The sequence below is a fragment of the Lemur catta genome, chromosome 12 (assembly GCF_020740605.2).
Source record: "Lemur catta isolate mLemCat1 chromosome 12, mLemCat1.pri, whole genome shotgun sequence".
Taxonomy (NCBI): domain Eukaryota; kingdom Metazoa; phylum Chordata; class Mammalia; order Primates; family Lemuridae; genus Lemur; species Lemur catta.
The window spans coordinates 31,859,041-31,883,308 of record NC_059139.1 but is presented as its reverse complement, the minus strand read 5'-3'; the positions used below and the strand labels follow the sequence as shown (position 1 = coordinate 31,883,308).

Below are 24,268 nucleotides of genomic sequence, written 5' to 3'. Positions count from 1 at the left end.
AGTTCTTGATAATGAATCGTTAAAGGCATGTTCAATATTGGGGAGTAAGTATACAACTGTTTCATACAAACTAGATGGAATTTTATCCTGCTATTGAAAAAACAGCAATTGTGAAGACTATAGGGCAGAATGAAAATGTTTAATGAAAACAATAATATACAAAAATGATATTGAGTAGAAGAAAAAATTTTAAATATACATGAATATTAATACAGCAAATGGTGCAACTGTGAGTATAATTTGCTGCTTTTAAATTTTCCTTTGTTACATTTTAATATTCTTGCAACAAATAAAAATAAGGAAGAAAGCAAATTACTTCTCCTACACCAGTGTAGCAGGATGGTAAACATAAGCTATTTTACTTCAGCCTCTTTTTGCAGTGTTTAACCTTATCACACCCATAAAGATATTGTTTATAATACATAAAGGGAAACTCTGGCCAATTGGGTTGGATCTGACTCCGACTTTCAATTGCTTGGCATGTACTAAGAATTGGATCTCTACATTTATGCCTATAAAATTAAAATCACAATGGTTATAAATGTCTTTAGTTTCAGTAACTTAAACAGCCACATGATAACCCTTCAATTCCATGGAAGTCTATGTTGATAATAAGTCTTTTAATGAACTCGTCCTTCTGTATGATGATCTCGGTTTTCTCCCCAATTCTGTGGTTTTCCTCTCTGCCTTCACAACTGTCCATAATATAAAACTGATAAATTTATACATATACACTCTTATTGAATGAATTTTATTTTCCCATTTAGTCATTTTTCATTCACTCAACGAACTTTTATTGAGTGCTTACCATGTGGTAGACACTGTTCTTAGTGCAGGAATGAGAATTACATTGATCCCCCCTTATCCACAGGGGATACAGTCTATGACCCCCCAGTAGATGCCTGAAACTGCAAATAGTACCAAACGCTATGCAGTGTATACTGTTTTTTCCTATACATACATGCCTATGATAAAGCTTACTTTATACATTATGCACAGTAAGAGAGAAACAACAATAACTAAAAATAAAATAGAACAATTATAAAAATATGCCATCATCACTATTCTTGCACTTTGAGGCCATTATTAAGTAAAATAAGGGGGACTTGAACACAAACATTGCAACACCAACAGTCGATCCGATAACCAAGATAGATACTAAATGACTAAAGGGCAGGGAGCGCAGACAGCATGGAGCTGCTGGACAAAGGGACAATTCACAGTCTGGGTGGAACAAAGTGGAACTTCATCACATGCAATTTAAAACATAAATTATTTACTTCTGGAATTTTCCATTTAATATCTTTGGACCACATGGTTGAACGCAGGTAACTGAAACCGGGGAAAGCAAAACAGCGGACAAAGGCAGACTACTGTATAAGATACCATCTCTTCTCTAAGTTGCTCACAGACAATGAATGCAGATGAGTCACAAAAGAACACCGTAGTGGGAATAAGGGAGATTGAGATTTAATATCTACTCTGCTACTATGTGAGCAAGCTTCTTACCCTCTTGAGGCTTCATATTTTTGATCTCTGAAAACAGAGACTTATCTAAGTCTTCTTCCATGTTTAAAATTTTATTAATTTACATATTTTGCTCAAGATAAAAATTAATTGCTGCTGCTTATTATAAATGAATAACTTGTTTTCTCCTTTGAGGTTCAATAAATCATTGAATCATTTTTAAAATTTATTTTAGAATTGAATTTTTTAAAGTACCTTTTATTTTTATTTAAAAAATAAAATATTTTAAAGAGTACCCCACCAATTTTAGATATGACTTCCTCAAGAATAAATGTAATTTCTAAAACAAGTATTTTTATATGTTTTCCAGAATGCTCTTTGTGTTATTCAAAAGCTGTATCATCTGACAAGGCCTTAAGGTATATGTGACTAACTTAAGTAAAGGCAGCGAAACCTCACAGTTCAATACAAGTCTTGTTGTTTAAAAATAACAATATTAGAAAGCACTAAATGCTGCTATTGAAGACAGGATCATTTCTTCCTTCTCTAAAAGTAAAAAGAGAAATTTATTTTTTTAAATATTATTTAAAACTTCCCAGTCAGTGCAGGACATGACTTGGATGTCATGTTGCTATCTGGTGCTGTGAACAAAATCAAATCCATCCGATGCATGTTAAGAACAAACTCAACCTTCTTTTCCCAAATAAATCCTGAATGCATCCACAAACATGGCAGAATCTCAGCAAGAAGGTGCAGTCTTCCCACTTTGGAGAAACTGTTAATCCATCAGAGAAATTCTAAATACAGACCTCAAACTGGGGGAATCCCCCCTGCAGTGTACGGTGCAGAATCAAGATCAGACCTGGCTCAACTTCCTAAGACTATAATGATATTTTACATATAAATAACCCCTTACTGTTCCCAAGGATTTTTTTTTTATATCCATGATAATTTCATTGTACTTGATTTACACAGATTTTGGTGAAATCAATGATGACATTTTTTTCCCAAGTACACGCATAGTTATAACTTGCACCTGCAGTAGGCAAATTCTTCCACTTTGTAACTTCAGTGTCTAGATGGATGAAAGCATATTCTCAGCCTTGGAAGCCCTGGCTCTCTAACTCTAACTAGTTCTAATTCCAAAATCCTTCTGATTTCTGTCTTTCTTGGCCCAGTCCTGCCTTCCTCCCTTGCTACTGCCTCCCCTCACCCCTTCCTCAAATATTCACCATCACTGTTTTGAATCTCTCAAAGTTCTTTTGAACAATATTACATCGATAAAATTGATGACTATTTAATAGGGAAAATATTTTATACTTATAATTTAGAGAGGAACTAGCTTTGTTTAGAAAAATTCTTGATCAACTGAGGTGAAGATAAAACTTTTAGGGCATCAGTGATAAAGAGTCAGGGCCACTAAAGAGAAAACTGGACAGGACTTTGAGGGAAGCGAGCAAAACCATGAAGAGAGGAAAGGTAAGAAAGCATGGCCAGCAACGCAGTGGTGTGGTTGAAAACCTACAGGAACAGGTTGCCTAACACTGTAGCTTAGTCTGTTTGTATTGGTATAACTGACTTGCTTCCTACCTCATTGGACCTTTAGTAAAGCTCACAATACACACACACACACACAAAGTCCTGTATGAATGATTTTGTGGGAAAACTACAGAAGAAGACTCCATCTTTTAGTTAAAAGAACAACGACAGGAGTAGTCTGTTGGGAGACACAGTCCTTCCTGGGTCTCTTGCCCCTCTGACAACATCTTAATGGATGTGTTAGTTTCCAATGGCTGCTGTAACAAATTACCATGAAGTAGGTGGCTCAAAACAACAGAAATTTATTTTCTCACAGTTCTGGATGCCAGAAGTCCAAAATCAAGATATTGGCAGGGCTGTGCTCCCTCAGGAGGCTCCGGGGGAGAATCCAGTTCTTGCTTCTTCTAGCTTCTAGGGACTGTTGGCATTCCTTAACCTGTGTCTGCATCACTCTGATCTCTGTCTCTGTGGTCACATCACCTCTCCCTCTGTGTGTGTGTCAAATCTCCCTCTGCCTCACTCCTATGTGAACACCCGACATCAGGTTTAGCTCCCAATCAGGGAGTCCAGGATATTCTCTCTCATCTCAGGATCCTTAACTTAATTACATCTCCAAAGACCCTTTTTCCAAATAAGGTAACACTCACTGGTTCTAGTGATTAGAACACAGACATATCATTTGGGGTGGCTGCCAATAAGCCCACCATACTCTGCCATCTGCCTTCCCAAAACTCACATCCATGCCACATTCAAAATATATTCATTCATGTATCCCAATGTCTCCAAAAGGCTCAACCCATTATGACATTAACTCTGAGCCCAAAATCTCATCTAAATACTATCAGCTCAAAAGTCTCACATCTCATTGTCTCAATCAGGTATGAGTGAGATGCTAGGTGTGATCTAACCTGGGGCAAAATCCCACACCATCTGTTTTCCAAGTTCCATCTGCCTGTGAACCTAGAAAATAAGATATCTACTTCCAAAATGTAATGGCGAGGCAGGTATCTGATAGACATTCTCATTCCAAAAGTCAGAAATTGGAAGGAATAAAGGAGTCACCAGTTCCAAACGAATCTGACATCTAGCAGCAAAAATTCCACTACATTTCGAGGCCTGAAAATAATCCTCTCTTGTTCAGGGCTCTATCCTCCCAGCACCTGGTAATACCATAGGCCTATGGACAGCAGCTCCACTGGTCTCTGCCTTTATGTTCCCATAATTCCAAGATGGCAGTGTTTCTGCTGCTACAACATTCTTAAAAACCTTGTAGGTCTCTTATGTACATCATGTGGGATCCATGCTATTACACAAAAGAGCTCTGCACAGAAAGTATTTCCTGTATAACCTCATCTCTATTCCTGACCTCTGCTGGAATGGTTGAGAGGTTCCAAGAATCACATACTTAATCTGTTCAGCAAAAGGTTGTCCAGGCATACCCTTTGCCTTCAGAGCATACTTTTCTTACAATTAATCTTCTAATATCAGGTCTTAGTTTGACTGCTATAACAAAGTAATATAGACTGGGTGACTTACAAACAACAGAAATTTATTTCTCACAGTTCTAGAGGCAGAAATGTGAGATTGGGGTACCAGCATGGTCAGGTTCTGGAGAGAACTTTCTTCAGGTTGAGACTGCCAACTTCTTGTTGTATCCTCACAAGGCAAAAAGAGAGCCAGCTACCTCTCTAGCCTCTTCTTGTAAGGACACTAATCTCATTCATGAGGGCTCTACTCACATGACCTAATTACATCCCAAAGACCCCACCTCCAAATACCATTGCACTGGAGATTATATTTCAACACATGAATTTTAGAGGGACACACATTCAGTCCATAACATTCAATATATATGTATATTTTTTGCAATCTGGATAGGCTGAGAATTTTCCAGACCATCAAGTGCTGGTTCCTTTTTATTTAACAGATTCTTCTTCAAGTTACCTCTTTCCTCTTATATTTTGCTCTATTTAGCAAGAAAAAAGCCAGCTACACCTTCAATATTTTGCTTGAAAATCTGTTCAGCTAGATACACAAGTTCATCCCTTAAAAGTTATGTGCTTTCCACACAACTATAAGGCACAATTAGGTCAACTTTTCTGCGATTATATAATGAAGATCGCATTTCCTCCAGTTTCCAATAGCATATTCCTTATTTCCTTCTGAGCCCTCACCATAAGCAGCTTGGACAGTCACATTTCTATCAACATTCTCCCAAAGGCAATCTACAAAGACATTCTCTCCAAATAAGGTAATATTCATAGGTTTTGGGGAGTAGGGCAGAGACATATTTGGGAGGGGCACCATTCAACCCACTACTATGGCTACGCCAAGAATATAGGATCCTGACTATTGTTTATCTTGGCCATTTCTTAGGGTTGTGTTTATAGTGAGCAACATGAGGGATGAGACAGTATCTCTCCCCAGAATAAAGAGCAGTTTTCTGACTGCTTGCTATAAAATAGCAGGTCCACCAAGCTCATTGTTCTTTTCCCATCTGGGACCCTTCATGTAACCATCATTTGACTACAGTGGGACAAGGAGAGCTGTGTTGGCATGCTCACGCTCATGCTGCTTGCTGTGCTGTGAGTAATAAAGTCCTTTGTCTCTGACTCATGAATCTCATGCCATCTGTCAGCATCCATGAGACAGTGACAGGCTAATGTATTAGCTGTCCATAGGGTAAAGTCAAATACCAGACCTGAGAGAGTGAAGAACAAAATCTCTGCAATCAGGAAGTTGGGGGCTGAATGACAATGAAAATGTATATCTCAATGGAGTTCAGAGAAATCTTGCAAGGTCATTGCATTTTTTATAGGAATGAAATGGAAATTTGAATGAATCTTATCTTAATTTTAAAAGGCAGAGAGAGACTCTAGCTGACATCTGGGTAATAGTGTCCCTCTTTATGATTTGTGGCTATTTGTTTTTTACAGTGTATGCATCTATCATTTATTTGATAATTATTCTGTTTTCGTATCACAAAACTATGAGCATCACTTCCACAGCCAGAAATAAACCCCTTAATATACTGGTAAGGGTAAGGGGGCCTTATGGACTGAAATGTGTCACCCTCAAAATTCCTATATTGAAGCCCTAACCCCCAATGTGATTGTATTTAGAGATAGGGCCTTTAGGGAAGTAATTAAGGTCAAATGAGGTCCTAAGAGTGGAGCCCTAATCCAACATGACTGGTGTCTTTATAAGTAGAGGAAGAAACACTACAAGATCTTTCTCTCTCAGTGCACACACAGAGGAAAGGCTGTGTGAGGACACAGGAAGAAGGTGGCCATTTGTAAGCAGGAGAGAGAGTCTTCAGTAGAAACCAACCCTGAAAGCACCTTAATCTTGAACTTCTAGCCTCCAGAACTGTGAGATAATACATTTCTGTCCTTTAAGCCATCCGGTCTGTGATATTTTGTTATGGTAGCCCAAGCAGACTAATACAGGGGGAAAGCAGATTATATATATTATTATACCAGAAATTTTCAATTTACTATTCCAGGTTTCAAAGATAATTTTGTCAATATATATACATGCACATGTATAAATACAAGGAGAGATATATATTAATGCCAGATGTATCATTTAAGGTTCATATTTTGTATAAAAAAATCCAAAGGTTTGTGTATGTATGTGTGTGTGTGTGTGTGTGTGTGTGTGTGTGGAAAAAGAAATGTATCAAGTCCTAGAGAAATGTGGCATGTGTTTAAGTCATTCCAAAGCACTTTCATATTTCAAAAATTCAATTTTTCAGGCCATGAACATCTCCAAACACCCACTGCAATTGCTTCTTGCATCCATTTATTATGACTTAGTGCTTCCTAACAACTCAGTAGATTCTCTTTTTTTTTATAAGGATGCTGGAGGGCGAGCTTCCACCTGGCAGACCCGCTGTCTCTCAATGGCTCAGAGGGAGACCGTGAAATACAGGAGAAAGAGTGTTGGCTCAAGAGTCACTAGCAATACCACCTCATGAATTCATTTTCTACTTTTCTGCTTCTTCCTAAATACCTTCCATGTGAAAGGAGCAACTAACTCTCTCTCTCTGTCTGTCTCTCTCTCTTTCAGTAGAATTTTTGTGCAGTTAGCAAGTCAGTACCTGTTGCCTAACTTGCTCGGTAACAAGATATGTCTCACACATCTTGAGGTCATGCATGGAAAAAACAGACATAACTAAAGTCAGTCTTTCTTCTATTATATCTGCTCACAGGCCACTTCTCCACAGACTTTTGTTTGGGGTCTTCCCTTACCATCCACCTTTCTTTGAACTCCCTTGATACTCACCATTTGCATCTCTCACTGTAGTGTACTATCTGGAAATTTTACTGATCGCCTAACACACTTCTCTAATATGTTTTTTCCTAGTTTTTGCCTCTACATCTTTTGTTCTCCTCTTCATATGACAACAATTTTATAAAGTCACATGCTCCAAAGAGAATAAGAAAATTCATTTTTTCTTCTAGAATGGTAAATTACATTTTAAAAATTACTATTATTTATAGTTAGGAAAAGCTCCTTTCATTTTTACACGTCCTTATTTGTAATGTTATATAAATGTTTAGGACTGTTTTCCAAGTTCACATAGGAGATACAATATTTCAAGTCACCTCAAGTTTTCTTTTACAGTGATTAATCCAGAAACTCTGAACAGATGAAATTGATTAATTAGCTTGTTGCTGATGTTCTTGTTGAAATATATTGTTAGGGTAGAAAAGAGACCGTGATCTTAACTTCTGCATATTTATTAAAAATATTAGGCAATATGAACACATGGGAAGGGACCTGCAGAGTGTGGGTCCCTGAAATTTCAGCTTCACTTGTTGTATAGTAAATCTGCCTTTGTTCCTAAAGGTAGGGACTATGTCTATTTTTTTCACTGATATATTCCCCAGTACTTGGAATAATGCCTAGCAAATGGTTATGGCTCAATTATTTAATAAACAGACTGTTTCACTTTTCCACCTATCAATAAGTTAGGCATATAATGGGAGATCAGTAAAGACTAGTTTAATAAATAAATAAATAATAAATAAATAAAGGCCAGTTAATAAATAAATCCTCAGAGTCCTGGACTGAGTCAAAGGAAGATGCTTCAATGCAGGCTACTGAGCAGATATGTAGATAGATGGATTAAAAGATAGATTAATTAACATATATACATATAGGTACATACATATGTAGATGCAAATATACATACAGTTTCTTTTTATTTATTTATTTTTTTTGAGACAGAGTCTCATTCTGTCACCCTGTGTAGAGTGCAATGACATCATCATAGCTCACAGCAACCTCAAACTCCTCAGCTCAAGTGATCCTCCTGCCTCAGCCTCCCAAGTAGCTGGGGCTATAGGCATGCATCATGACACTGGGATAATTTTTCTATTTTTAGTAGAGATGGGGGTCTCACGCTTGCTCAGGCTGGTCTCGAACTCCTGAGCTCAAGCAATCCTCCTGCCTTGGCCTCCCAGAGTTGCTAGTATTACAGGTGTGAGTCACCGTGCCTGGCCTACAGTTTATTTTCTATTTAAAATTTTAGAGAACATTTAACTTTTTTTATCTAGCTACACGGGAACACTAAAAATAAGACTGACTATATTTCGGGGTGATGGGGTGGCAGAAGTATGCTAGTACTAGAAGTACAGCTTTATTTTAACCAAAAAGTCCACTTACTGAGCAAAGCCAATAGTACATTATAGTGTCAACGAGCTTGGCCTCTGAGGTTCGAATAGCTCTGTGACTTTGGGCAAATTCCTTATTCTACATAAGCCACTGCTTTCTCATCTGTAAAACAGATATATGTGTTTACCTCACTGTGGTCAGAAAATGCACATAAAACTCTCAACCCAGTACCTAACAAATGATAAGCACTTAGAAAAGACTGTCTTTTTTTTTTTGTTACTATTAATATCATTATGCACTACTGAGGATAGCACACTTTTTGAAAAGTTTAGTAAGGCACCAATTTATGATTCCACTTTCACCTCTAACATGAAAAGCATATCTTGAATAGATTCCTATTTAAGTTTCTGAAAGTTACTGTATAATGGGTAGGACGATGGCATGTTCCTGCATTCCACCAAGGCACACAAGAAGCATACAGGAAAAGCCAGGAGAGCATTATCTGTCCATGGACCCTCCAGGAAGCCACACAAACAGGAAGTGGGGTTACTCAGACCCTGACTCTGCAAGTAAGCAAACAGACTTCAAACTCTAAAATATAGCTATCATTACCCAAAATATGTGTGGCAACGGGAAATGCTTGGTGATAGGTCACATTAGATCTTTTGAACACATATATAACCACAGGAAATCTCATTTTTCAATAGCATTGTCTTCATGCTGAAAGGAAAATAATGCAGGTAGAAAGCCCTCTTCCCACCTCTCCGTCCCAAGAAATAAATAAAGCAACTAAACGTAGAAAGTAAAGGCCCTTTGGAAATGACCACACACTGTGTAAAGATTTAAGCTCCAGAATGTTTGGCTTATAGCTATAGCACTTAAAAAAAAAGTTAGTGCAAAAGCACAAAATGACCCTTACAATCTCTTTTGGAACATAGTAGCGTAATTAATTCCCCCTTGCCTTCATTAAAAAAGAAAAATGCAATTTCCTTTAAAAAGTCTTTGTTTTAAGTGTCAAAGTTTACATTCACTAAGGATCTAGGTGCTACCATTCTCCTGCACAGGTGGTATTAGAAATGAAAGGAAGAGCTTCTAGAAGGGGCCACCTCGAATTCCCCAATTCCCCCAGTGTTTGACACTCTGTGGGCACGTGATAGGCACTCTGTAAAAGTCCCTTGAAAAGGTCCTTTAAATAAATGGGTGAATACCAAGTATATGAATTTTTAAAAAAATAACATTATATATGTTTTTACAATCTACAAAATGCTTTTCCATTTATAATCCCATTTGATCTTCCCAATGACCCAGTGAGGTAAGGAATTGTTTACCTGTGACTTTACCTAAAGTCATCTGGAAAAATGATGGTTTTTAACTTATTCTTCAGAGCTAGAGTTCTCTCTATGATATCATTAACATTAAATGTGCTTAATATGTTTGTTGAGTGCAGTGGTTCTCAACTGGGAGCAATTTTGTCCCTCAGGGGCTTTAGTAATGTCTGGACACATTTTTGGTTGTCATACAGGTGTGGGGGGGATAGCTACTGACATGACATCTAGAGGGTGGAGGTCGGGGATGCTGCTCAACATCCTACAATGCACAGTAAACATGGATTGTAATCAGCCTGTGAAAAATAAAAGACAAAGGACAGTTTGTCAGAGAGATTTTGAGAGGAAGACCTGAAAGGCACCTTGAAAGGATAGCACACTGCAGGTTGGAATTCTGGGCTTTAGTCACTTCAAAGCTGGTTATTATAAAAGTGAGGCAGGATGATGAACTAGAGGATCTCTTCAAGTTTCTTCTAGACCTAAATTCTAGAATACCCTAATCTACAAATATTTTTTAAAAGATAGGCATTTTTAAAATTGTAATTTGAAAAAAATGTACCCTCATGAATAAGAAGAATAAACATCAAAATAAATATGAAGTGCTACTTTACATTCATCAACCTACAAAAAATAAATGAAAATCTAATGTTGGTGAAATTGGTAAATTCCCACATTACAGATGGCTACACAGTTCAAAGTGCAACAAGAGCTAAAAAATACACATAATCTTTGGCACAGTAATGCCTCTTCTGGAAATTGTCCAAAAGGAAAAAGAAAAGAAAAAGCTTCTTGTACAATGATGTTTACAGCCATGCTTTTTGCAGTAGGGGGTAAAATAACCCACAGGAAACAACCTAAATATCTAACAATGGGACAATAGTTAACCAGGACATGGCAGGATGCATTAAAGTTATAAACGTGAAATACACATGGAAAAGTGTATACAAAATACATTAAGTGACAGAAGTATAGTATTCATTTTCATATAAATGGTGAGTATATCTATGGAAAGATTTCATTCACACATAAATATCATCAGAAATAAATCTAAATATTTTTTCTATTAAGGTGAGTATTTTTCTACAAAGATATTCAAATATTCCCACTTTATAAAGAAAAGCTTCTATAAATTGAAATTATTAATCATGTTTAGTATTTCAATGGACACATTTACTTCAGAGTTAAAAGGGGAGTAAATAATATAAGCAACTTTACAGCTTTACATACTATCTATGTATGTAAAGTATGAACCCATACTATGAGTTCAGTTTACTAATTAAAAATATTTTCTACTATAAAATGAAATTTTAAGAATACTAATCAATATGGAACATCATTTTAACCCAGTTTGGAAAAAAAATCTACTTTTCCATCAGTTAAAATGCCAAATCAATAAATAGTGTGAGGGAAATTTGGAAAATTGAAACTCAAAATTTTTTTTTAAAAAAGGAGACCCTTAAAGTGCTACTCTAGATTTTCTCTTTAGGTAATAAAGGACTTGATTATTTGAACCAGCTCTCCCACTGAAGATCACTGAAATAATTGGAAGAAATATAAAAAATATGTTTAAGAAGTCTTCCTAAAGAATTGAATTGATAAGAAGATGGGGAGAAGAATGAAATTTAGAGAAGTGACTCAGTTAGATCACCTTTTGTCTTGGTAGGAGGTGGGGTCAGGAAGAGGGATTTACCAATCCTAAAAAAGAGAGTTAAATGTTGAAATCTGGAACTTGTCAAAGCGGGATATCTGATAAATCACCCCATGAATAGGATTTATACTCAAAACCCCTTTAAACTGCCCCTGAGTTATTACATGATATAGGAGAATATCTTCATGACTTCGAATTAGGAAACTATTTCTTGAACATAATACAAAAAACAAAATAAAACAAAACTAACCACAAAACTATATAAATTTAACTATATTAACATTAAGAACTTTATCAGTACACATCATTGAGAGAATAAAATCCTCCAAATGAGGGGATATATATGCAACACGTGTAACTGGCTCATATTCAGAACACATAAAGAACTACTACTAATCAACATAAAGACAGACAACCCCATTAGGAATCATATATTTATGTGTGTCTGGCTAGAATAGGTATTTCCCAGACAAGGAAATTCACATGGCCAATAAACATATGAAAATATGCTAAATTACATTAACACTCAAAGAAATGTTAATTACAGGTGCAATGAGATACCATTCTACATGAATCCAATGGCTAAAATTTAAAATGCCTACGTTACCCAATCTAGGGAAAAACTGGAGCAATAGTCCCAACACTGCTGATGGTGGGACTAAATTCCTACAAGCATTTGGAAAACTGTCAGTATTTAATAAAGATGAATAGTTGCATTCCCTAAGGCCCAGCAATTCTACTCCCAGGTACATCCCAGTAGAAATGTATACACAGGTTTACCAAAGGTAAGTACAAAAATATTCATAGCAGGACTATTCATAATAGCCCATAATAAAACTACCCAAATGTCCATCAGTTTGAAGGACTAGATAAATGAATTGCAGTATATTCACACAATGGTGTACTATAAAGTGGTAAAAACAAAAGAACTACATCTACATGTAACATATAGATCAATCTCACAAACACAATGTTAACAAAAGTCAGACACATAAGAATGTGTACTGCATATTTGTGTGTATGTGTATGTGTGTATTTAAAACCTAGCAAAATTAAACACTCAAGTTTAGGAGATATATACTTAACTTGTAGAAGTATAAATAAAAGAAAGAAATTATTGCCAAAAATGTAAGGATAGAGATGTTGATTTGTGATTGAGAAGAAACATGTAGAGGGTTTCTGGGGTCCTGGCAGTCATTTTTTTCTTTCTGGCCTGAGTTGTGATTACACAAATTTTTTAAAAATACTATTTTAAATTGTGTTGGGAGAAATGCCTCCATGGGTATTTCACACATTACATATCTACTGAGTATGCAAAAGATGCAAAACCCTACCCATTCTTTACCATGCCATTTCTCAGGGTTGTGTCTGCAATGCGCAACGTTGAGGGACTGGGTAATGTCTCCCTGTGAGTCAAAGAGCAGGCTTGCTGACTGCTTCCCATAAGACATCAGGTTCACCAAGGTCAGTGTTTCCCTCCTGCAATGCAACCTACTGCGTGTTCAGGTGTCCACCAGGCCCTCTGTGTTGCCTCTCTGTGACTTGGCGGGCAAAGGGAACCAGCACAAATATGCTCCAGTTGTTTGCTGTGCCATGAGTAGTAAAGACCTCTGTCTCTGACCTAGGGGTCTCATGTTTTCTGCCAGTATCCATGAAATAAAATCAAATCCAAGCTGTGACAAGCTGTATATTTCCTTTTTATGCATTTCTCTGTGTGTATACTTAACAATAAAAAAGGTTTTAAAATTTACTGTACTTGAATTCTGTTTTTTCCTCCTTCTATTTTAATCCACCATTTTCTGAGTGCTTACTATATGCTAGTTTCTGGGAATACAATGATAAGCAGGGCGGAAGGTGATTTTAAAGACTATTGTCAGTGGGAGGAAGAGTCAAGCCCAAGATAAATTATGGTGCCGCTTCATAAGGACAGAAAAGGGGAATAGGAATGTGTTTTGAGGAAAAAGGATGTCTGCACTGTCCTAATACTTCCTTAATCTTGTTACCTGTCAATAGAGCTATCCTAGTTAGACATTTCAGGGAAAAGGAGAAACAGTTTAAAAGCAAACAAACTCTGTCAAAAAGCGAAAACAAATTTATTAACTAAAGGAATATTTTACCAAACTCAGATAAACTTGCAAATAGAGTAGTTTTTGCACGTACTAATTGGGAAAAAAAAAACTAGGCATTTTTTAGCTTGGCATTCAATTAGAAAGTGTGCCTTTACTCTTCTGTTAGAGTAGCTGTCATACATGTCTCATATGTTCATTATTCATTCACCAAAATGGTATCAAGAATATTTCGCACAAGTAAAGAAGACATGGTCCTGTCTTTTCAGCATTTTCAGTCTATAGGAATCACAGCCAAATAAATAGGTTATTAAAAAAAAAAAACGTGACAACTGCTATGGAAGGGTCCATGTGAGGAACGACACCTAAATTGGATTAGGGGATTGGTAGGCTTCCTGGGGTGCACAAGCCTCAGTGAAATTGAGATTTAAATGATGCACAGAATGAGGGCTGGGGGCTAAAGGATATTTCAGAAAGAGAGAGCACAAACCAAGGCAAAAGATCATGGGGCTGCACCTTTAAAAAGGGCTAAGGTCGTAACTCACTTGAATCATAGCCAAAAAATAATAATAAAAGGATGCTAATATATTAAAGTCTGATTATGTGGGGGCAAAAATCAAATACTGTAATAATGAAGGGATTTTTAATTATCATCACATTTATATAAATCGTTTACTTAATCATCTCTCAATGTTGCACTAGATTTTTTCATTAGGGCTACTTATTACATTTTTATACTGGAAAAAAAATAAAGATCCCATATGAGTACTCCAATTTCCAAGGGTAATGTTTTTCTTTTTCTTTCCTTAGGCAATGATGTTAATAAGTACATAGAAAACTAAGTCAATTATTCTGAAATGTCTATTTTATGCACCAGTATTCAGAATATGGTTTAGAAAAGGTTATAAAATCCAAGGTGGTTTAGGGTGCATGTTCTAACATGCATCCAAGAAGCTCTTTGGTTAAAGGACCTGAAGGTAACTGGTAAACAATTTGGAATAGAGTTGTCTGAATGAACTGACCAGAAGCCAGCTTGTGTTCAGTCTGCATTTCTACATGGTATCCATGGAAATGAGATCAGGCCTGCACAAAGACAAACAAAGGCCACCTTCAAATGAATCAGGGAGAATGACAACTGCCAATGTTCAAGGCATCCATTGGTGCAATAGCTTTGCTCGGGCTTTTCAAAACACAATGAAGTAATCTCTTACACTGACAATACAGTGTCTAACACTCTTTCATTTCCATTGCTCTGTTTAAACATTAACCTCATTTTTATACAGAAAGCCTTTCAGTGATCAGGAGTTATGTACAGCTTCCGTAGTAAAAACTGCCTCTAGTCACTTTAAACTAATAAAAGGAAGAATTGTAGTCACCCTTTCAGAACATAGAATAATAATGCAGGAATCTTTGCCCACAAAATTGCACAGTTTCTATTAACTATTTGGGCAACAGAACAGACAAGTCTCTCAAAGGAAGTAAAATATATTTGAAAACTATTAACAGTCCCAATTTTCTATGGAGCTGAAAACATTAGTAAAATATGTGTTCAAGTTTATACTGGCTAGAAAATGTAATTTATGCGTACAAGAGTGGGCAGGCATAGCCTGGATGAAACACTTGTATATAAGCACTTTAATTATAACTTTAACAAAATTAAGAATAGACATCAATTTCTTTTCCAGTTTATATGATTAAATGAAAATGCTTTAAAATGCTCTACAAACACCACTGAGTTACATAGAACAAAAGGCTTTCATATCTTTCATAAAATCTTTCAAAGCCAACACTAATTCTCTGTGATATATAAGACTGTGCTTTCCAAAAATATAATTTGGGGGATTTTTATTATATGAGTTAGAAATAAAGAATTAAAACTGGAGAAACATAAGTCTATATTTTTAAAAGAATTTGGTTTTTTTAGAAAATCTGACTGAAGCACTGACATTAATTCTACCACTGGAATTGGAATGTTATATATTACATACCCTAAAAACAGCTTGTTAATCACAACTACTTTAGTGTGCTAAGTTATGTCCTAAAGCAAACAAAGATGTACAGGCCAGCGCCCTCATCAATCCAAGCAGCCACACTGGAGGATGGGCGGTGCCTCTTCCCATAGCTCTGCTTTCTTTTCCTCTTTGCATACCTGGATCGACTTCACCTTTCTCGTATCAGTTAACATCCTCTGTGTTTCACATCCCACAACCTACTTTGCCTATCTTTTCATGATCATCTGTAGCTTCTAATCAGGGGCTCCTTTTCGCCAGAGCTCTTATTGGTACTGGTCATCTGACTTTCTCCCTCTCCTTTCTCTCTGATAATGTCCTTTCCATAGACAGCAAAGCTTCTCTCCTTCCCTCAGTTTCTCTTGTGTTAAGGGCCTCCACCACATACAGATGCCTCAATGCAATTTTTAAAAATTACAAGTGCACCATGTAGTACCATAAGTGACAGAAATAAAAAATCCCATTATAATAATTTTTATGCAAGCCTCTCCCATGTTTGTCTGTTTAAAGGCAGGTGCTCCCATAACACCCCTTTCACTACTCTCTCCTCCCTTTTACTAGCAAACTCTCTGACACTTGTCTACGTTTCCTCACTTTCCATTTACTCCTCAGCCCACTCTGTTCTGGTTTCTACTTTTTGCACTCCATGGAGACTGCCCTTGTCAAGGCTGTCAGGCCTGCTTGACTTCCGTGAGGGAGTTGACCCTATTCATTAACTCTTCATTCAACAAACATTTCTGTAGCACCCCATTTCTTGCAGTCCTTTCTACTTCTCCAGCCATTCCTGCTCTCTCCCTTCACGTCTCCTCTTCCTCCCCTGACCCCCTGAAGTCGTTCCTTAAACTGTGGCCAAAGTCTCTTTGCCTGACTCACCTTATCAACTCCATGTCTTCAATTATTCTCTAGATGCCAATGGTCCTAAATCTGTACCCTCTTCTCGCTCTCCCACCTATTCCTAACACTACTATATATAACTAACCATCTACTAACTAGACTTGTGTACCTGGATGTCTCAAACTCAACCTGTTGAACTGATCATCTTTTTCCTCCATTTCACCCTCCTTCAGCACTCCTAGTCTCAGAAAATGGCACATTAAGTGCATTTTCCATACCAGAAACCTAAGGATCAGCCTTATCTTTTCCCTCTCTTGCTGCCACTACAGTAAATCAGTCACCAAATCCTGTCCGTTCTTCTTCCTTCATGTCTTTCAAATTGGTCTGTTGCTCTCTTTGCCTACAGTCACTATCTGAGTTATCCTCTCATGACTGGCCTACTAAACTAAAAATAAAACTCAACCAGTTCCCTAGTACATATAGTAATAACATTCATCAGGTGTCGGGCAGATGAGAGGGGGAGGAGGTGATGGGTATATGCACACCTAATGGGTGTGGTGAGCACCGTCTGGGGGATGGACATGCTTGAAGCTCTGACTCGGGTGGGGCAAAGGCTATATATGTAACCTAAACATTTGTACCCCCATGATATGCTGAAATAAAAAAATTAAAATAAATAAATAAATAAATAAACAAAACATAACCAGTTCTTTCCTAAATGTTCTTGATGGCTTCCATCGGGCCTCCATCCAATCCACTCTCCTCCCTGTCACCAGAGTGATCTGCCTAAGGAGCAAATCTGTTCGTGTCACTCTCCTGCTCAAGGCCTTTAGAAACCTTCCCATTGTCCCCAGGCTAAAACCATGCTCGGGTTTAGCACTCTCCAAGGTCTGGTGCTGTCTCTTAGCTTTCACTCTTTAGAAACACCTTGAGCACTGTGTTCTGGGGATAATGACCTGCTTTCATTGTGTCAGTTTCCTATTCTGGAACCTAAACACCTGCCCCAGGAACCAGGAGACTTGGGTCCTGTTGCTGGTTACGGTGCTTTCCATCCTGTCTTACCATAGTACCACTTAGAGCCATTTTAAAAAGGGGGAACTGGACTCCCACGATCTCCAATGTCCTTCGTGCCAGATCTAAATTGTAATGGTTCTTTCCTGTCCCCATGAAGACTTCTCTGGAGGTTTGACACTTCAATGTGTCACAGTGATACTGTTCTATCCTCTGAATTCAACATTTAGTCCATACCACTCATTACTTATTTGTGAACACATGACATTTATTATGCTAGAGAAACATATATTACAGTTCTAAGTTATAGAAACTGATATAACCAAGTCTTAAATTATATGAAAATTTTTTAAGATACCAAGAGGTACTATGGCCTTAAATTTCAGTAATCCAGAAGCAAGCTCAAAGACAACATCAAAGTCTCCTTTCTTTCCATCTTTCCATGAGGCTAACCTCAGTATATTGGCTTTATTCTTAAGCTAGCTGACATCACAGTTGCAAGATGGCTGTACTTGTTCCGAACTTCACATCTAAACCCGACAGTATATTTCTTAGCCAATGTTTCTCTTAGGAATGAAACTTTCCCAGAAGTCCCCCTGCAGATTTCCCCCTACGTCTCATTGGCCAACTTTGCATGACAAGCCCATGTCTAAATCAGACACTGGCCAGAGTCATAGGACCACCAGATTGGCTCAGTTCAGTCACCTTTCAGCCTCCCCGGATTTCCTTGCTATGAAGGGAAAGGCGGTAATTTGATAAATGCACTTTTGCTAGAGAGTAGGATGACAGGGACTGAAATTGGTTAGGATTAAGAGAATTTTCTTTCCCCATGTTTGGACTTGTTTCTAAATAGATGGCAACTTCTCTGTACCATATTTCAAGTTGTCTCTGATTCAACATTGGGCCTACCACACTGCCTTACATGAGGTAGGTACTTCATAAAGATATGATCAATGATTAGCTTTTTGGAATTCCCTGAAACAAGATCAATAAAGCCGCAATGGATCATCTGAAGGGGCTTAGGAATCACTGTCATACACAGAAGCTATTGTCTCATGATTTGTGATGTCAGGATTCTTCTTAGAGAGCCATTCTTCTGTGTGTTCCCCTGGTAAGTCATTGGTCACCATAACAACTGGGGGAAAAAATTAAAAAAAAAAAACAACCCTCCAGTTCTTTGACTTGCTGATTAGAGGGACAACATTCCATGATTCCTTCTCTTTTACATTGTGCTGAACCTTTTAGTAATATCCCGAACTGAGCAGGGTTGGTAGTCAAGACTAAAGCTTGTGGCGTCAGCGGTAATACTTCTATGATGCCAGGATACTTTTGGCCCCAAATATTTTCTCCATTCTTTCTGAAATTCTTTGTTTTTCTACACACTGACTGAACATGTGTCTTTATTTTGCTGAATGTCTAAAATTCCATCATTAGATGCTCATCTCTTTACATTAACAGGTTTCTCCCTTTTAACATGCCCAGAGCTGTTACCACATGAAGACAGAGAGCAGTCATCATCCCCTTTGGAGGGAATTCATTTAAAATGACACAATTAGTGACTCGGTGTTGAAATCTACCTGCCTTGGTGTTCATCCCACAACAAGGTGGTACGGGCAACATTGGAATTTTAATTTGTTAGCAAAGGGGGGTAGCAGTGATGATATTTAAGCAATCACTTCCAAACCAGACTGTATATTAGAAATACATGAGTAATTATTTTTTAAATACTGAATCCTGAGTCCCAATCCATACATTCAAGTCAAACAGTAGCTCACAAGCTAGTATTTAAGAGAGCAAAGCTTAGGCCAGGTTGGGCAGGTGACCCAGGGAGGAGGGGAGTTCCTATATCAGAGGGTGGCCACAGGCAGCTGAGGGGCTGAGGATGAGAGGAGAGAGGGAATATTTGGAAAATATTTTAATGCTAAATATAATATGATCAGGTGTAGTCAGAACAAAGAATGGTATATAGAGGCATACGTGTATATATATGGCTATGGAGTGTGTGTGCAAGCGCACATGTGTGTAGTACGTGTATGAGTATGTTCTGTGTGCAGCAGAGGGTATGGCAGAGAAAAAGTTGGATAAGTGGGCTGTGGCCAAATGGCAAAGGACTTTTCATGACATGCCAAGAAATTTGGATTTTACCCTACATAAGATAGGGAGCCCCCATAATTAGAAACAAAGGAGCAATTGGATACAGATAAGTATTTTGTAGAGATAACGTTGGTGATAATGAAGAGAATGGAGGGATAAGAAACAAAATAGAAAATTAGTTTAAAAGCTACAGCTGTCCAAACACAGATGGGGGCCTGAACTCGGTGGCAGGAGTTGCATGTATTAGGAGAGGACCAATAGAAGCTGGAGACTGGAGGTGAGGTTGAAAACATGGGAACAAATTCCTAGCTTTCATGTTTGCATGATAGTGCCACCATTAAATAATGGTAGCCAACACAGGAGAGAATTTTGGAGGACAGTTGTTCAATTCAGTATCAGAAATGTTGACTCTGGTGTGTTTATAGAATATCTAGGTGGAGAAATTTGGTGGTTGATGCAAATACTGATCTGAGACTCAGGAGAAGAGTCTGGCTGGAGATACTGACTGGGGCAGGGAATGGGCCCGGAAAGAATCTGTAGAACATAGAGAAGGATCCAGGGTGGAACTTTGCAAACACCAACAAGGAATGAGCCTGTGAAGGAGATTAAGAGAGAGCAGCCAGGAAAGTAAAAGAAAAATCACAGAAGCCAGAGGTACAAGGTATTTCAGGAGGAAATTAAATATTAAAAGGAAGACTTTTTTACTAGAGAGAAATCAGACTGTTTACAGACTGAGGGGAAGTTACATTAGGGAGAGAATTTGAAGGTGTATACTAAAGAGGGAAGAGGGGTGGGGCAGGGTTCCAGGGGTAGAAAGGAAAGAAGCCATCCAGAACCCAGGTGGAGGGGCTATCCCTGCCTGTGAACATACTGGAGAATGTAAGTGATGGCTTCATTTTAAAATTACATTTGCCTTTCCTCTAAGGACTTGTATTTAGTTTATAGATTATCTAGGCCTTTTATGGTCTCTCTTTTCCATCCTTAACCTGCCCATTTACCATTTCAATGATTTTAAGCACTTAAATCAAGAACGATCAATGAAATGTGATAAATATGGAAGTAAACTATGAGTACAGCTTTTTCTTAAGCACCTATGAGAAGGTTTATGGAAAGCAAATTTGAATCTAAGCGTTAAAATGAGATTTGAGGGTGATGTGTTTCTAAAGTAGCTTGCATGTAGCTGGAGAAGATGCAAGATGTATAAACACACCTACCTTTTAAATTTTAATTTTTGTATATGTTTATGTTACAGAATTGCATATGCATATAATTTATAAACAACTATTAATATATAAGTGTGTGTAATAATGATGAATGCTTAGAAATTTTATACAGATAGGGTAATGTCATAACAAATTTTGGATACCACTGAGCTAGACATTTCAATTTCATGTTAACCTTGGATGCTCATGGTATCAAAAATTACACCGCTTCCCTATGATTCTCAATTGATATCACAATGACAAAGCTTTATTATGATCATTCTAAATTAAGAGAAAACCTGTTCATTGAGTATACAAATGACTGGAGCAGGAGGAGGGAATAAATACACAAAATATTTTTACAGATGTCATATTAAATCATCTCCTTTTGCTTGCACAGAGCTGTCCTTATTAACTTCAGGTTAAATCCCTGTACTTGACTTCATGCCTTGCAGCAACACATTCCACTACAGTGTTTCTCACTGCTCTTTGAAGAACAAGCCTCAACACTTCAATGGTAAGAAAATGATGTTATGTTTCCATAGCTTCTTTTAATATTGGGTAATTAGAGAGAGATGAACACTTGGATTTATATTTCTATTAGGTCTTACGAAGGTTGTGGTGTTCCAGGGACTGATTTTCAATGTCCAGTCCAACTTTATCTGAAACTCCTAGATTAAGGTTGATGGCCCCTCGAAACAGATCTTGTGGCCCCGGGAGAGAATATCTATGAAGCACCACATACAGGTTAGACGGAAAACCTAAGGACGTCCATTATTCGCTGGGGGTGGGGATGGTGGTGCTAATTCTCTCTTATCTGTGACCTAGACAAAATGTCACAAGTTTGACCTGAACTAGGATTCTTCCACATTAAAGAATAGCAACTGGCTGAAACGCCAGCCACAGAGGACCACAGCTTAGAAAATAGTTCTCTTCTTTGTAAACAAAAAAAAAAGCACTTGAAAATCAGAGATGATTTTTCTGTTTTGATATCTTGTTCCAACCACAGGATACAAATGTGACTTCTTCTCCCCCCAAGTAAACCGATTACTAAACTTATGCACACTTTAGGCTCTGAATAAAGGTCGGGGGGAGGGGAGTACTCAAATACTCGGGATGGTCACACAATAGCTCCCCATTCCCAACCTTATTTTCCACTTAGTGCAAAAGAAGGCGGGCGGTGGGCGGGCCCTGCTCCACAGCACGGCAGTTGGAGCTGCTGCTCCAGTTACTTCTCCGTGCCGCCTCTATGATCAAGACAGTGGAAAGAACTTTTCCTGGCCTTAATTTATATTCGTTGAATAGATGACGTTACAACAGTAAGAGGAAGGCAGAAGGGAAGGAAGAATTCCCCTCTGCCATGCATTTAAGAGACGCTTGGTTTATTCCCTGTACCCTGTGGGAAGAAACACCAGCGCTTCGTCCTGAACTAAGAAACGCGAGGGCATTATTCATGCCCTTGGGTAGAAAACTAAGCATTTGGGGTTCAGAGTGTTCTGTAAAGCCACCAGGCATCGCGCTGGGGAGCTGCAGGCTGCCGACCAGCACTGCATTCCGGGTCCCCGGTCGCTGGCAGGCGCGGCACCTGTCTGAGCCAGGGGAAGTTGGGCTGCAGGACTCGCTATCGCCAGGACACCCACTAATCCCCATTCCCTTCCGGTATGCTCATGCCAGTGTGTGCATACCTAAAACCAACGGGCTCGCTGAGGTGACTCGGGAAGGTACTTCTTTGGAGGGTGTTTAACAGGCGGGGTGAGACCCGCCTTACGGGGACACGAGGCCTGGGAGGGCTCTCCAACCAGCTCCGGGTGGCTGGGAGCCCGAATCCACGTGGAATCCAAGCGGAGACTCTCGCCGCCAGGTCCCTATTCCGCCAAATGCCTCCCTCGCGCCCCCGGGACCCCGCAGGTCCCTCCGGCACCGCTGCGGAGCGAGCTCCCGCTTACCTGGGCTGAGCGCGAGCACCAGCCGCGGCAGCAGCGGCGCGCCCCCCGGCTGCGCGGGCCCCATCCTCGCTCTGCGCCGGGACCGGAGCCGCTCGGGTCTGCGGAGGAGAGCGCCGGCGGAGGGACACCAGAACCCGGAGACGCTCAGAAGCCGTGCGGCAGGCTTCCCTCCCCAGCTCGGGTGAGAGCGGGGAAAGTCGCCCGGCGGCTCCTGGGGCGCCGAGGGCCCGCCCCGGCCCGCCCTCCCGCCGGGACAGACTCCGGATCTGCGCCGGCCCCGCCCAGCCCCGGCCGCACCTCCGCTCGCCGCGCCCCCCGCCGCACCTTGACGCCGGCGCCCCGCCCAGCCCCGCATCCCGGACGCGGTGGGGATGGGACGGCGCGCCTGGCAGCCTTCCCTGTCCTGCACAGACAGCGCTGGCCGGGCACACCCGACCGGCGAGCGCCAGCCCTGCCACTACTCCGCCCCCACGGCCTGTCGCCGGCCGGCAGGAGAACCCCCAGGTCCCCGGGAGAACTCTGGCGCCTCCGGGGCCCCTGGCAGGGGGAGCCGCGAGCTAAACCACACAGCTCCTAGGGGCCGCGCGGAGCGTCGCTTTTGCCGTCTCTCCTAAGAGGGTGGAGAAAGGGACAAAAATAAGCGCAGAATTACCAGGTTAGAAAGGAACTCATCAGGAAAGAAGATCTGCTCACAAGTTATGATTATCCGAGGTGATATTTAAGCAATACCTGCTGCAAGAGCGCTGTGTGTGAGAGACAGAGAGAGAGATCATCATTCATTCTTCTCCTCAAGATAATAAAGGGCTCATTTAATTACTGAATTTAGGAGACGTACCTCAAGACCACAGAGAAGGGTGAGAGCCCATATACGAACGGTGACTCTTGCACTTTGTCTATATTACATCGTGACCATTTCCTTCCATGATTTCTGTCTCAGATCTGGAAAGAGAACATTCGATATCTGAGATGGTTACCTACAAACCTAAGAAATAAGATATTCACTTTTCTTCTCTAAATCTTATTTTTCATCCTAAAATTCACCCACAAATTCCCAGCACATTGCTGAAACCAGAATTCTTTCAATGAATGCTTTTGTGAAGTAAGCAAACGTTTTCATAAATTAAGCTTGAGGAGTTGTCTGTCTAATCATTATTATCACCATTGCAGATCCGCGCGGGGTGGAGGTGCCACTGTGAGCAGGGCGGGATGTCTGGGATATGCCGCTAGGAGGCAAAGTGGCTCAGGGTGGGAAGGGCTGATTAACCAGTAAAAATCAAATGCCTTTCTTCACCATAGGTAGGGCCGAAGTCTGGAATTTTTACAGTATGAAATCGATATTCATATGTTACAGCAGACGGTCATGACCGGAAATTCAACACCTTTGAACCCAAAATGTATGACCCCAGGTTCTTTCCTGTTTTCTTATCTGTCGCTTACTAACGCTACTTACTAATCCTGACAAACACTTGAAGGCATTTTTTTTTCTGACCTGTCTCTGGCACTCA

The 24,268-nt window shown here is 39.4% G+C and overlaps 1 protein-coding gene across 1 annotated transcript in view; it reads right to left on the bottom strand.

The window, feature by feature from the left end:
* The window catches only part of ITGA2 (integrin subunit alpha 2), a 92,014-nt gene extending 69,019 nt beyond the window's left edge, over positions 1 to 22,995 (bottom strand). The window contains exon 1 of the mRNA XM_045565931.1: positions 22,764 to 22,995. Within this exon, the coding sequence (XP_045421887.1) occupies positions 22,764 to 22,827 (64 nt within the window). The 5' untranslated portion in view covers positions 22,828 to 22,995. The remainder of the gene's footprint in view (positions 1 to 22,763) is intronic.
* Positions 22,996 to 24,268: the final 1,273 nt, after the last annotated feature.